General features: G+C 42.1%; 1 protein-coding gene across 1 annotated transcript in view; it reads left to right on the top strand.

Moving 5' to 3' along the window:
* DYM (dymeclin) overlaps positions 1-14,918 on the top strand; it is a gene marked incomplete at its 5' end in the record, with an annotated part of 148,932 nt that overhangs the window by 19,838 nt on the left and 114,176 nt on the right. Inside the window, 2 exons of the mRNA XM_009883702.1 lie at positions 71-196; positions 2,355-2,497. Of these exons, the coding sequence (XP_009882004.1) occupies positions 71-196; positions 2,355-2,497 (269 nt within the window). The remainder of the gene's footprint in view (positions 1-70; positions 197-2,354; positions 2,498-14,918) is intronic.

Here is a 14,918-nt window from a genome sequence, read left to right as displayed (position 1 = left end):
TGTTCTTGGAAGTCAGGTTGTAAACAAACCCAGTAGATTAATCTTTATAAATATTCTTTTTTTCCTGCAGAGATATCACGTACAGCATTTCCTTGGAAGCTGTGACAACCCTCATCGTCTTCCTCTCCTGCCAATTATTCCACAAAGAAATTCTACGAGAGAGCATCATTCACAAATACCTGATGCACGGTCGATGGTACGTTGCATTCTGGGGTGGTACCTAATGGCAAAAGAAATGCTTGTTTAGACTGTTTGTACAACGAAATACATTTTGATAGAAAACTTCTGCTCAAGAGAAAACAACACAAAAAAATCTGTAAGGACTGTTGGAAGGTTTCAGGTTTAAATCTCACAGCCCAGACTTCGGTAAAACTATTTTGGAAGCCATTTTCATTTTTTTTTGAGGATAATTTCGTTAACTTAAAACAGCTTTTACATTTCAGGATGGGGTGTTTTTTTATATAGTTATGGGTCTTTTCCTATGACACTGCAATCTAGAGAACCCATGTACCTCAGAGATGCTGATGAGCCTTCTTGTGATACAAATAAATAGCAGCCCCTCAAAAGATCGCATGTATGTGCTACGCTGAGTTTTAATCTGCAGTAGTGGAAATATTTACCAGGTGGTAAACTCGGTTGTGTGAGTAATACCACTTGTTCTGGCAAGTTGGTTGTTTTGTTTAAATTCTTTGTCGTGGTGGCTTGTACGCATTTTAGTCAGGCTACCATTCATCCTTTTTCGACTTTAAATTCCGCGTGGGCAGATCTTTGGTAAATGTATCTGTTGTCTGGTTTTCGGACATTTCTGCTAGATGGAAGACAGGTATTGCCCTGGGGTGACAGACAGGGAGAGGAGGGAGACTCAGCTTGGCTGCGGGCAGACGGAGCCCAGGGCAGACTTCAGCAGTATGTGGTCACAGCAACTGGAGGCAGAGCCTCGGTGTTTGTGAGGCATGGTGGGACTTAAATCTCTGGACTGAAGTAATTGAGGGTTTGGGGCAAAATCATAGAATGGGTTGGGTTGGAAGGGACCTTAAAAATCGTCTTGTTCCAACCCCCCTGCCCTGGGCAGGGACACCTCCCACCAGCCCAGGTTGCTCCAAGCCCCGTCCAACCTGGCCTTCAACACCTCCAGGGATGGGGCAGCCACAGCTTCTCGGGGCAACCTGCCCCAGGGGCTCACCACCCTCACAGCAAAGAATTTCTTCCTAATATCTCATCTAAATCCCCCCTCTTTCAGTGTAAACCCATTCCCCCTCATCCTGTGGCTCCCCTCCCTGATCAAGAGTCCCCCCCAGCTCTCCTGGAGCCCCTTTAGGCACTGGAAGGGGCTCTTACGTCTCCCCAGATCCTTCTCTTCTCCAGGCTGAACCCCCCCAACTCTCCCAGCCTGTCCTCCCAGCAGAGGGGCTCCAGCCCTCCCAGCATCTCCGGGGCCTCCTCTGGCCCCGCTCCAACAGCTCCGTGTCCTTCTGCTGTTGGGACCCCCTGAGCTGGAGGCAGCACTGCAGGGGGGTCTCCCCAGAGCAGAGCGCAGCAGAGGGGCACGATCCCCTCCCTCCACCTCCCTTCTTTTGGGAGAAGAGGTAGTATGTGTAGGTCTAAGTTGGGAGTAGCAGGTACCTGGCCCCTGGGGAGAGGAGTGGGAGAGGCTTTGGTGGCTGGGAATCCCGAGCGATGGAAAGAGTTGAAGGGGCACTGATTAAAGGGGACTGGAGGACGTGGAAACACAGCCCCTGTCTGTTCACCTCTGAATCATATGGGAATGGAAACCAACTGTTCCTTTCTGTGGAAATCCTTCTCTGTTTTGTAAATATGTCAACTTTTTATTTAAATCCAACAAAATTTACATGCATTTGTCAAAAACATTGATGTGAAGTCAGATGTTTCATTGGTCTTTGCAAACTGGCCCCAGCTGTGCACACAAACAAAAATATTGGGGGGGGGTGTTGGAGAAATACTATTGTTACCTGTTCTATGTAACCAAAACATGGAGCAAAAACTAAACAAATATAATGCTTTTTTCCCTTGCATAAATATTTTTCCAGTTGTGTCTTGAGGTAAGAGAATACAACAATTCCACAAAATAAATGATTGATTTAAAAGTCGTATTGAAAAAAAGAAAACAAAAAGTAGTTTCCATGATCCTGCTGTTGAAGGTGCTGCTGCTGAAGTCAGTGCAACTTTGCATGAGCAAAACCTTGGCGTTCTTTCCCTTTCCAGTCTGCTGGAGACTGGGAGAGTTACTGTCTGCGTTTAACACCAAACGCCAGCCTCTGCACCCTGCCTGGCCTTTGCTGTGCCAATTTTCGCCAGTTGTGAGTCAACTAAAGCTGTTTTCTTTTTCTTTTCAGTCTCCCATATACCAGCAGACTTGTGAAAACTTTACTCTATAATTTCATTCGACAAGAAAGAAGCCCTCCTCCAGGGACCCATGTCTTCCAGCAGCAGACGGATGGAGGAGGACTGCTTTACGGAATCGCATCTGGGGTGGCAAGTGAGTCTTATTTTCTAGAAACTATATTTCAAACCTTATGGAGTATTGCCTTCTGTGTGACTTCTCTTACAAATGCACCTGTAGCCCATTTCTTTTTCAACAAGCAATACTGGTGTGTGTGCTCAGTGTAGAAAAGCTGTCTACAGACCTGCTTGGGTTGGGATTGTATGTGATCCATCTCAAGATGTGTTAGAAACTGAAGCAATGGCATCTGCAGGCGCTGCAGGGGATACCTGTGGGACCGCACATGCTAAAAATAGCACTTATTTTTCTTTTCTTGAGACATTAAAAAAAACCCCAAAACAACTAACTAGTAAAAAAAAAAAAACCAACACAAAACAACCAACTAGTGCCCCGTGGAACAAATCACAGTGCTTCCAGTTACTTAAAATGTTGTAAGAAATACTTTTATGTGCATATTTAATCTTTATAATTGCTCAGTTGGTAGGGTGACCTGCTCTGTGGCTCTGCTTGAGCAGAAGATTGGACTTAAGTGGTCTCAAGAGGTCTCTTCCAGTCTCAAGGATTCAGGGATGTCAGGGCCTAGATAGGAATTTTTGTAACATATTGTAGTGTATGCCTTTCCCAGTAGGTTGACTAATGTTTTTTCCTGAATAGTGTGACTAGATTCTGACCTTCCGTGGGTGGACTGTTTGCTATAGAGAGATACCGCCTGAAGAATATGAAAGACTTGATGCCATTTTTTTGTTAAGAAAAAGGCTTCTCATGTTTGGTATACCATATACTGTGTTTTCATTGGTGGTTGCTCTCTTCCCCACGCCAGATGTGTTTTATTGGCGTGTGTATTCTTCCTACAGGTCTGTCTTTTCCATATAATAAGAATAAAATATAGTATATTGCTAACAGGAAAGGTATACGTTTTCTTTTTCCCTGATAAACTAAATAACATTTTTCAAGTCAGTTGCTGTTCAAACTGATACTATTTATTTTGCTCTTTTGTGAAATCCATTCACTGGCAGCATCCCTAAGGGATATTAAAGTTCAGGCCGCAAGTGCTCTGCCAGAAAACATTTTCCAGTCGGTGACAGTGTGCGTGGATCTCCTCATGGAGGCAGTAAAAGAGCACGTCTCTCTAACTTGGTGCAGTTTAGCCTAAACACCTTGCTGCCTCTGCGTAAGATGAGGTTACATGCGGCTCGGTGCGCTGCTGGAACACGCATCTCCTTGCTGGGTTCCAGTTTACGTGCTCAAGGGGAGACCACTGTGATGTTTGGGTTGTGCCCGTAATGTAAACGCGTCAAAAAATAGTTGCTTGGTTTGCAGTTTATTGAAACAGAGAAGAGAAATTAAGTAAATTGTTCCCTACAACCTTTTTATTCGAGAGTCCCAACAGGTACATTCCTTTACTTCTCAGTTGCTTGAGAAAATCGCTCCTTCAAATGTTTTTCCGAAGCGGTTTTCAGTACGTGGTTTGTACTTTTGTTTGTGACTGAAGAGCAGTTCTCACTGTGTATGTTGATACCTCTACTTACCTGATGGCTTTATTCTTCTTGATTCTGATCTCTTTAGCGTATTGAGTGTCTTTCTGCCTTAGTGCTGCCACAGGTAAAAGAGCTTCTTTTTCCTCCTCTTCTGCTTACTTGATTGATTTGTAAAGTCCATCCAAACTGCCACCGCTCCTGCCCTCCTCTGTAGCTCCTCTGATATCATATCGCCCCCATGACTTTTTACTTCTTGTATATCGAGTTTGCATTTCTTAATGCAAACTTTCAAGGTTTTCAGCCTACGTTTGTTCTTGTCGCTTCCTACACTTCCACCCCCTTCACTCCTCTTGAACCATTCTCTTAACAACTCCCTTGGCGTACTCCTACGCTTATTTTCTTGCTTCTTTCATGAGTACCTGAAGTGCCATCTCTTCTCCCAGTGAATTAAGTATCTTCATTTAAAACTTTAAGTAAAAGAGCCTTTATAAAGAGCTTTCTAATGACCTGCCTGGGAAAGGGGAGGAAAATAAGTACCACTTTTTTTTTTTTTTCCTCTTGTTTGTGCCCAAACAGTTGGTTAGTGGTTTTTTGTGTCTGATTATTTACCTGTATATGATATTGGAGTAAAGATGGAACTTGAACACTATAGGATTGGTAGAGTAAATGGCATATTCTCCTATCCAGAATATCTGTGAATGAACCCTTTGCAGTCCTTTGTTTTATATCAGGTCAAGTTTGTGGGTAGAGTGCAACACAGATTAGAAGACAGCAACACAAACTGATAGGCTGTTACGGAACAGAAGCAAGTTTTGAGCAGTGAACATGTGGAAAACTTAACCGTGATGTCTGCAGTGTGTTATTTTTGTGTATTTTATAATCTTTACAGGATAAGAATTGAAAGAAGAATGGAAGAATTGAAAATTCACCTTTATGTTGCTCAGTGTCTTTTGAATACCACATAATGCTTAAAATAAGTTTACTGAAATAGTCTAAATATAATCCATTAGGATGAAAGGTGGAGATAAGAGCCTGGTTTTAAAACGAATTTATTTTTCGTATGAGATTTGGAGGCCTAAAATAATTATTGCACTTATTAATTTTGAATTATTTAACTTGATACCAGAGTCACCTACGTTGCCGTGTGTTACATTACACATATTTTGTAGTCCCTTGCACAGCAGCGGTAAATCAACACTCTTGTAAGCACTGTATTTTAAATCCACCCCCCCTTTCCTTCCTTGTGATTCAGCAGAAGTGATAATTATACACGACATGAGCCGAAGTTTACCCTTTCCCACAGTTAACCTTCTCCTGCTTCTCGTCCTTCATAGTCTGTTTTTTTTTTTTTTTTTCCTCTCGTGAGCCTCCTTAACCCTGAAAACTGTACGGCCAACATCCTCCCACCCATTACTTCTCCCCGCTCTGCCCTCTGACTGCGCGCAGGTTACCTGTGTGCAACCACCTTTCTCCGTCCTGTGTAGAAAATACCTTGATTAGGATTGTATCACCAATTTAACTACTCTGGTAGTTAAATAAACAATTGTGGGTTTGGAATGAGGGGGGGAAATAATGATATTTGAGGTTCGCAACTTCGTAAAGGACATTCTTCTATACTGAGCCAACTTTGCGTTGTCTTTGCAGTCTTTCTGTGGGTGTGCAAAATAATTGTAAAGAGCCGCTAGATGATGTCGATGTGTTCTGAAGGCATAAATCAGTATGCGTGGTACTAAAGATCAGACCTCATATATTAGAAATCAGAAATTAATTTTTCTTGGTTCACAAGGTACATTGGACCAACGTGCCTTCAAAAATTGTTGTTTTTTTTGGGTTTAAATCCCCTTTTTTTTTTTTTTTTTTTTTTTGGAGCATCACTAGTGTTTGCCTATTCGTGGTCTGCAGTTAACCAAGTTGAGAGAACTTTTTGTGGGCAAGCGAAACTTTTTTTAATTAGTCACTTTATTTCTTGCAAAATAGAATTCATGTTACAATGAGGAACAGGTGATATTCTAAGACATGAAAATGTTACTGCTACTCAAGACTGTTGAAAAATAAGTCAATTGAAATGGTTTCATTTGAAATAGTTGATCCAGTTTATACTCTGCTATTAAAAAAAATCGAAGACCTTTTAATGCATCTTGCAATACTTAGGAGTTACTGCAACGGTAAGATCTAATTGACTTAGTTTGTGCTGTTTAGATGATTATAGATTTAATAGATACAATGTTGTACCCGTAAGAATCTAATGAAAAGGCAGTAGACCGATTCATCTTTGTTAATCACCTAAGCAATCATCATAACTAATCTGGCCCTCAAATGTACTGTTGTAGCATTAATATAAATTGCAGAATTCGGTGTATTGTGGTCAATAACGACTCGTTTTCTCATGTCCGTACTCTTGGGTTGGAACTAGAGAAACATTCCTGACAGTTAATGACTTTCTAGCCTGTAAGTGTATACTTCACTCTGCGTTATGTCATTCAGCATTAGTGTACCTGGAGGCGTCTGATGACCTGTGTTGTACATCTGTGACTTTATGTATACACTATAGCTTATTCCTGGGGTTTTTTATGCTACATTCGGGTTAATAGGAGCGCTTACATGGTTGTCTTCAACTTTACAAGAAAGCTATTTATTCATGTTTAGCATTTTATGTTAATATCTTTTTCCTCTTCAGTTTTATGTAGTCTGATTTGTAATATCTGGATTAAAAGACATCAAAGGTAGAGAGACACAAAAAGCTACTAATGATGTGTCTGTTATTTATTACAATTCCACCAAGCTTTTTTCTACTAAGAAATATTTCAGGCTGCTTGTTTCTACTTTCCAGAGCCTTATCGTGATGTGTCACAGATCTGGTGTATGATCTGCTACATAAATACAACCTTGTCTGTCTCCCTGGTGCTTAGTCAATGTTTAATTGCCTCTTTGTGCTCACCCTAATGAAAATGTAGAGCTGAGACTTCTCTCCTACTTCTGTCTCTTCATCTTCCTTCTTGCTTACAGTCTGTAGCGGCGTCATCCTCTTGGCACTGTAACCGTGGCGTTCTGACCTGCCTGAATGTGAAGATTTAGATAGTGACCAGATCTTTACCTTTTTTGTTAGTTTCTCGGAAGATGTGTCTGAACTGGAGCAAAATGTGTGGCTGCAGCTCAAACACGTGTTGTTTGAGACTCAGTAGTTGAGTATGAATAACAGTGTAGCTGCGGCAAGCTCCGTCTGCAAACGCTGCCCAGCAAGGTGGGTTCTAGAGCAGCTTCCTCCTGACCGAAATCAGGGCTGGGGTGCCGGGAGGACCATGAAGTTAGGCTGGACTACTGTCAGAGCGGTGCCTGAATGTCCCCTTTGAGATTCTTCATTGCCTTTTTTAGAATCATAGAATTGTGAGGGTTGGAAGGGACCTTGAAGATCACAAAGTCCAACCATTGACGTAACACTGCCAAACCCACCACTAAACCATGTCCCTCAGCACCACGTCTGTCCATCTTTTAAATCCCTCCAGGGATGGTGACTCTACCACTTCCCCGGGCAGCCTGTTCCAATGCTTGATAATCCTTTCAGTGAACAACTTTTTCCTGATATCCAATTTAAACCTCCCCTGGTGGAACTTGAGATAAAACTCATCTTCTGCCTTAATCACAGTAGCACAGAAAAACACTGCCTCTGGTGGAAATCTCCGCAGGCCAGAGATGCATTCACTTCCTTTGACATACACTGTGTTGTGTTGTTTTTTATTTTTTTGTACAATTTAACTATCTTTGCAGCTTTGAGTGATGCAAGACAATAGAACAGGTCTACAACAGTAGCGCTTCTGGTGGCCCCAGGTCCACTAAACTTTTGGGGCTTTCAATCACAAGGATCTTGTAACTAGAAAAGTCACGGTATAATTATTTAAGAAATTATTGATCTTTCTTGTAAGCTTCACCAATATATTTTTGGTGGTAAACCACCAGTGATTTAGAACTAGCTGGACAGGTAGCATAGACTTTTGCTCTGGGACCTCTGCTCTTTTCGTAGACGCTGATCGCGATGATAGCAAAGCATCCCTTCCCAGAAGAGCAATTTATGCTGTAAGGTCCTGGGCTTGGTAGTTCTTGGAAGTCTTCCATTGACTCTGGTGAGACTTACACATCAGCAGGGAGCAAAAAGTAGGGTTTTTTATCTTTCCTTCAGAGAGGTAGACGCCCCTGGTGACCCTTGGCTGCCACCACTCCACCCTTGTAGCAGTGACAAAATATTTCATACTAAACGTTCTCAAGACTTACATGTTTTTAAGCCTTCTGTAAAGCCTCTTTTCTGTGATATCTACCTGACACTGTCCAGGCTCGTGGCGTGCTGGGAGCTCTGCTCCGGTGCTGACAAATATTGCCTCTTCTCCAGCCCCTCTCTGAGCTAATCCATCTTGTTTCTTGCCCTGTTTGAAGATTGTAAGCTCTTTAGGGTAGGGACCATTGTTGAGTATGTACAGAGCATATGTACAATACATAGCGTAGCGAGGCTGTGGTTCGTGACTAGAGCTTCTGATTTCTGTGGTCTTACAAATCATAATTGGAACCATATGTTCCAGCTTGTTTACCGAGAGCGCTGCAGCAAGTTTCACGAGATGTGTTGGTGATTTATCTCCCTGACATTTATCCTGATACTCCAAAACCTGAGCGGTTTCAAATAACCCGTTATGAGGGGGGAAAAAAAAAAAAAAAAAGAAAAAGAAAACCTATTGGCTCAAAAATGATTTTTCTTTTTTAATTCTTCAGGGGAAATTGCTTGTTAAAGGAAACCGAGAATCAAGCTGATGTATTGTAATAACAAAAGTTTGAAAACTTGATAACTTGCAAGCACTAGGGCTAGGAAAAAAGGGATTTTAGATTGGTGAAAAGGAGCTTTCTGAAATCTTCTTAGCTCTAGACAATTACAGAAATTGAGGTAAATACAATATTTATAATTATAAAATTTCAATAATCAGTTATTTAAAAAAAAAAAGGGTAATACTTGAGTTTTTCTTAAACCCCTACAGATTTCAACTAGGGGATGGTAAGAAATCTGTACCTCTTCCCTTTACGATCGGGTGTCAACAAGTGTGTTCATCTCCTACATAGGATTTATTTGAGCAATAAATGTGAAAATGCTTTAACATGATTACAAATACCATTATTTCCACTTCATTTTTGACCATACTGCAAATGATAGAGGGTTGACCGTGCCGTCTAAGAAAAGGACCAAAATCTGGGAATTAAAGTCTTCAGGTTCAGCATCTTCCAGTAGGCCACCGTGCTGGTCATGAAGTATTAACAGCTCTTGAACTTTTTGGTGGTCATCCTTCTGGGTGATAGACACAGAGTATGTAGGGTGACCCAAAGGGTGGGGTGTTTTGCGCTAATATGGCATATTAAAGTAATACCCATGACTTGTAACTCCATAAGGCATTAATTCTTTGTAATTTTGAAAATATCTGCAGTGAACCACTGAGGATGTGGTGTTTTGCCGGACATTTTCTGATGAAAATGGCTCGGTAGTTCAGGAAAAGGGATGGGCTGTTTGGTTTCAGGTGCACTGATACCGTGTTATGTATGGGTTTACTCTTGATGTCTGATTACTGGCAGACCCCTTGGAGGGGTTGGAAAGTGAATGGACAGGAGAAGCTGAGCTGCATTTCATAGAATGGTTTGGGTTGGAAAGGACCTTGAAGACCATCTCGTTCCAACCCCCCTGCCCTGGGCAGGGACACCTCCCACCAGCCCAGGTTGCTCCAAGCCCCGTCCAACCTGGCCTTGAACACCTCCAGGGATGGGGCAGCCACAGCTTCTCGGGGCAATTTCAGGTCAGGGTGAGGAACACTGACAAAGTACAACAAATCATTGTTTTATTCTTATTGCTCTGTGTCAAAATTAGCAGGTGTGCTAATGGATTAAATTCATCCAAAGCCACGTTTGTTGTTAAATTACACATTAACTGGTTTCACTTCGTTCTCCTGCCAGATTCTTCTGTACCACCTATTGGGGTGGGAGCATTTGGACATCAGGTCATTCAGATAAACAGGTTTCCCAGTTCAGCATGGCAGGGGAGTTGATTTGCCTCCTGGCTGGCACGTGCACTTGTCCTTCAACACCTTTTTGGGGTTAAATTTTGGTTTTCAGTTATTGGTCACACCTGTAAAGACTCAAGAAATGGAAAGGCAATGCTGTGGACTGTAAAATTGCCATGTTATTTTGAATTTTTTTCTTTCTTATTTTACTTTTATTTTATTTATTTTATTATTTATGCATTGTAGGTGATGTGGGGAAGCTGAAAGTGTGTGTGTTCTGTTTTAGCTCCCTTTTGCCTTTAGCTTCCTGCTCCTTCCCCAAAATAAGTAATGATGGTTTGTGGGTTTTTAGTGCATCTGCAATGAAAATCTGTATTTTAACCACTTCCCCAAATAACTCCTGAAGTCTGGTAGGTTAACAAGTACAAGGTGAAAGAACGAGAAGTTTATTCATATGATATCTATTATGTTGGGCATAGAATGAACTACTGATGGGAGCAGCACAAGTCAATTGTGGAAGTATTGTGTCATGATCAAATTGGTTCAAGCTCTTAAAACAGTTTTATTTGCCTTACCAGTAATTTTGTCAGGGGTGAGGAGAAATTACTTCAAAGCTTAAAATAAATTTAAGACAGCCTTTGCCTTGGAAAGGGAGTGGAATTAAAAAATAAAAAAACTCGAAGAGTATATTTTCACAGTTAGGGATGGAATCATACGTGGCTGGGAGATGAAGGGGCCAACGTCTGTCACCAAGTGGACAAGAGCAGTGTTTGCTTACCTGTTAATTGCATTACATCCTTAAATTAACGCAGCAGAACTTCTTAAATAGACGTCTTGCAGATACAGCAGAGTTTACGGTTTTCCAATCGGCAGCGGACACTTTAATTTCCAGAACAGATGAGATCTCCTATATGAATTTGGTATGAATATTGCCTTAATCTGTGATGTCAGTTTACTCAACTGCAATGTTTAAATATAAAGAATATTTTACGTAAGGAGCTTGCAGATGAGCTTTTACTTAACGCTGGTCCTTACAAGATGAGGATGTTCCTTGCAGAAAGTAGTAGCTGTCTTGCCAATGCTTAGAACCTGTGCAGAAGGAGGTGGGTAACTAACTCCCTTGTTAACGAAGTTGTTAACGCAAGTGGATGGTTGTCATTCTGGCTGTTGAATACACTTGGTGCAAAGGAACACTGTGCTTTTAGGAGATGACGACGGCGGTAGGTTTTGCAGGGGCTCTAAGGGAAATGAATCAAAACGCAAGTGTATTAAGAAGCAAAACTTTCACTGGTGCCAAAACTCAAAATCAGATGAACACTTGAATCTGATTGATCTGTAATGAAAATGGTTGTGTGCATTAGGACATCTGTAGTTCAAAATTTCAGCCTCGACTAGAATCATAAATCTGTAATTTTTATTTTGTTGGGCTGCCCCATCCCTGGAGGTGTTCAAGGCCAGGTTGGACGGGGCTTGGAGCAACCTGGGCTGGTGGGAGGTGTCCCTGCCCATGGCAGGGGGGTGGAACTGGATGATCTTCAAGGTCCCTTCCAACCCAAACCATTCTATGATTGTTTTTAATTTGGTTGTGTAGTGCATTTTTTGAATTGCGGTCAATATGTGAAGAGTACATTAAATTTCCATAGTGCGAGGGGAAATGTTTTGGAGGATAACTGACGTACTATGAAAATCTTGGCTGTAACGAATTTTGTAATTTTAAGGTAATACAACCTCGCCGGAACCACGTTCCATCTGGATGTGGCTCATAGTATGTTTTCTCTTGAGCCTTGTCGGATATGTACTTAAGAGCGCATATTTACAATATTGCCTGTATGGACTGAAGTGTTTGATGTTTTGAGGGTTGTTTTCACAAATTAATTTCATTTCAACAGCTGTAGTTTCTAAAGAACGTGTTTTGTTGGAGAGGGAAAATGTTCCTCTTTACGTTTGAGCATAAGAAAAGCTTGGAATTCTTTCCATCTTTCTTTATTCCTGTGGATTACAGCTGTACTTCCTTGTTTTTGTAGACCCATGGAGGAGCTAAGCTCTGCAGAGAATGAGCTAAGATTTAATGAGGCCTTTGACTAAAATCTTTGTCTTAAACCAACAAGGACAAACCCTTAATGCCATTATAACATAGTTATTTTTTACTTCATGTTCTAGAAGAGCCAATGGTAATTAAATGTGTTCTGCCAAACTGTAGTTTCCAACACAAGTATGAGATTTTTACATAACCTGATAAATGGCTATTTTTCCTTTTGAACAAGCCATCAAAAACATTTTCCTTCTTTCTGCGAAAGCCTTCCCAGCCAAATTAGAGCAAAGCCAAACAGATCATGTGCTTAGCAGCATATTAGTAGGAACTATTTTAACAGTTGCAGATTTAAATTTTATTTCCTTGTCCTGAAGCCAGTTACTATTGTTGAGTAATTTGGAACTTTTATGATTGAAGTTTTAAGTTATCGGGATGTGGTAGTTGTAGTATAGAGGAGCGAACGTTAATTTTCCCGACAGTTGGGTTTGTTTGTCAATTTTTCTCTTTCAAGTGAGTGGCGTTTTCCAGAGTGACTCACTTTGGGTAAAGAAAAATACTATTAACAAGAAAAGAATGTGGCACCTAGGAATAGCCATCCTGGTGAAAAGAATGGATTTCCATTATTGAAAAATAAATTTCTGTATTACATGGAAATTCGATTATTATCCTTATAGGAAAGTGTGAATTTTTGCTTGCTTCTCGGTAATTTGCTTTTTCTTTGGATTTGGAGTTTGCACCGTGTCCGGAGCCGTGCTGCTGCCGAGCTGTGTCAGTCAATGTCTGGCTGTAACTGTCACAGGTGGGGGGACATGGCTCAGACCAACGTGACGTGCTGCTTTTGTGTGTGCTAGGCTCTTGGCTGGGAGGGCGCAGCCACATGAGGACAGGTTTAATGACAAAGCTTCACCTCCATCGTTCAGGGCCCCCCTCCTTACTGCGGGTGAAGGGCTGGAGCAAGTGGGAAGAAACGGCACTTTGCTGGTGTCTGCTGTGCTAAGGATGCTTTGCTACTGACGGGGGCATTCCCCGAGGTGTCCACAAAAGAAGGTCTTTGAAGCTTAGAAGAATAACTTCAATGTTGTCCTGGTGGTATGGTCATGATGAAGTACGAAGGGGAGGTTTGTAGTGAGAGGCAATATTTGAATGCGTGATTGCAGCCCAGAAGGCCAACCCCATCCTGGTCTGCATCGGAAGGAGGGTGGCCAGCAGGTCAAGGGAGGGGATTCTGCCCCTCTGCTCCACTCTGGTGAGACCCCACCTGGAGTACTTTATCCAGCTCTGGAGTCTTCAACATAGGAAAGACATGGCCCTGTTGGAGCGGGTGCAGAGGAGGCCACAAAGATGATCTGAGGGCTGGAGCACCTCTCCTATGAGGAGAGGCTGAGAGAGTTGGGGGGGTTCAGCCTGGAGAAGAGAAGGCTCTGGGGAGATGTTATTGCAGCCTTCCAGTCCCTAAAGGGGGCCTACAGGAGAGCTGGGGAAGGACTTTTTCCAAGGGCATGTAGTGACAGGATGAGGGGGAATGACTTTTTACAAGAGCATGTAGTGACTGGACAAGGGGGAATGGCTTCAAACTGGAAGAAGGGAGATTTAGATAAGATATTAGGAAGAAATTGTTCACTGTGAGGGTGGTGAGCCCCTGGCGCAGGTTGCCCCAAGAAGCTGTGGCTGCCCCATCCCTGGAGGTGTTCAAGGCCAGGTTGGACGGGGCTTGGAGCAACCTGGGCTGGTGGGAGGTGTCCTTGCCCATGGCAGGGGGGTTGGAACTGGATGATCTTCAAGGTTCCTTCTCACCTAAACCATTCTATGATTCTGCATTAGACCAATTTCTGTGGCTGAAATAACACAAGGATGTATGCAAAGTGTTAACACTACACGTGTACTACCCAAACCGTCTTCAGATGGCACAGCTTCCCAGAATTTGACCTTAGGAGAGGGCTTAAAGGCTTTGATGTTGGCATCCAAAGGAAGATTTCTCTAACCATTTTATTGGGAACAGTATTGGGATCCTGAAATATAAATTCTGTTCGCAGCACCATGGCTGGAATACAGCTTTACTCATTTAATCTTTCATTGACGAATGTTTGAGTTTAATTAAACTAAGCATTATAAACTCATAGCTGTATCTCTTTCAATGTGGAACATAAAAGAAGGAGTAGGGAGATGAGAGGCTGCAGAGGAAGGCACAGAAGCAAATCCCTTATTGCCTGAGTTTCCCATATTATCTTTTGGTCCTTTCCATCTTTAGTTTCTCTTCTGTAAGTCGGAAGGAATGGGGGTGGTGCGGAGCTGGGAAGGTGGTGTAGATCTAGGGAAGAGGGTGATATCTCTAACTCAGCTACACTTTGGCCAGCTAACATGAAAACTTTTGCCTAAATCTAAATTACTGTTGTGGACATAAAAAACATTCCTGATATGAATGTACGTCCAAAGAAGTGAACGGTAAACAAATTTTCTTTGTGGGGTATCGTTTGGGGCTTGCTCATGCGAAACGGAGAGCACGTTGGTCTGACAGGTTCTTGCACGTCCTATATATTGAGCACGTTAAGCAAGTGCTTTCACGTTTGGCCTTTCTAGGTAGGCTTCTGGATAGTATTTCTTCCTCTGTGCCAGGCAGTGCCCTCTTTCCCACTCGTTTTGGAGCATTTGGTGAGGTTTGAAGTAAACTGTTATTGGGGAACTGCTGCAATTCAGTGGACAGATTATTTTTTTTTTACCTTGGCCGAGATCCAAACCTTGTCTTCCTGTTGTGGATATTAATAATGACAGAGTTGAGACCTTGTCACTCCTCCGCTGAGTAGCGTAGGTAATAAATTCGGAAATGAGGTTTCATAAGAGAATTGTGGTCAGGAACAGGACAAGGTTTGCTGTCTAAATGAAAAATTTGAGGAGGAGTCTAACTCTGGAATAATTCCTTGTAATTG

Source organism: Charadrius vociferus, unplaced genomic scaffold, assembly GCF_000708025.1.
Source record: "Charadrius vociferus isolate BGI_N301 unplaced genomic scaffold, ASM70802v2 scaffold264, whole genome shotgun sequence".
In the NCBI taxonomy this organism is placed as follows: Eukaryota; Metazoa; Chordata; class Aves; order Charadriiformes; family Charadriidae; genus Charadrius; species Charadrius vociferus.
Note: the sequence above shows the minus strand (reverse complement) of the source record. Positions and strands in the feature narration are given on the sequence as shown.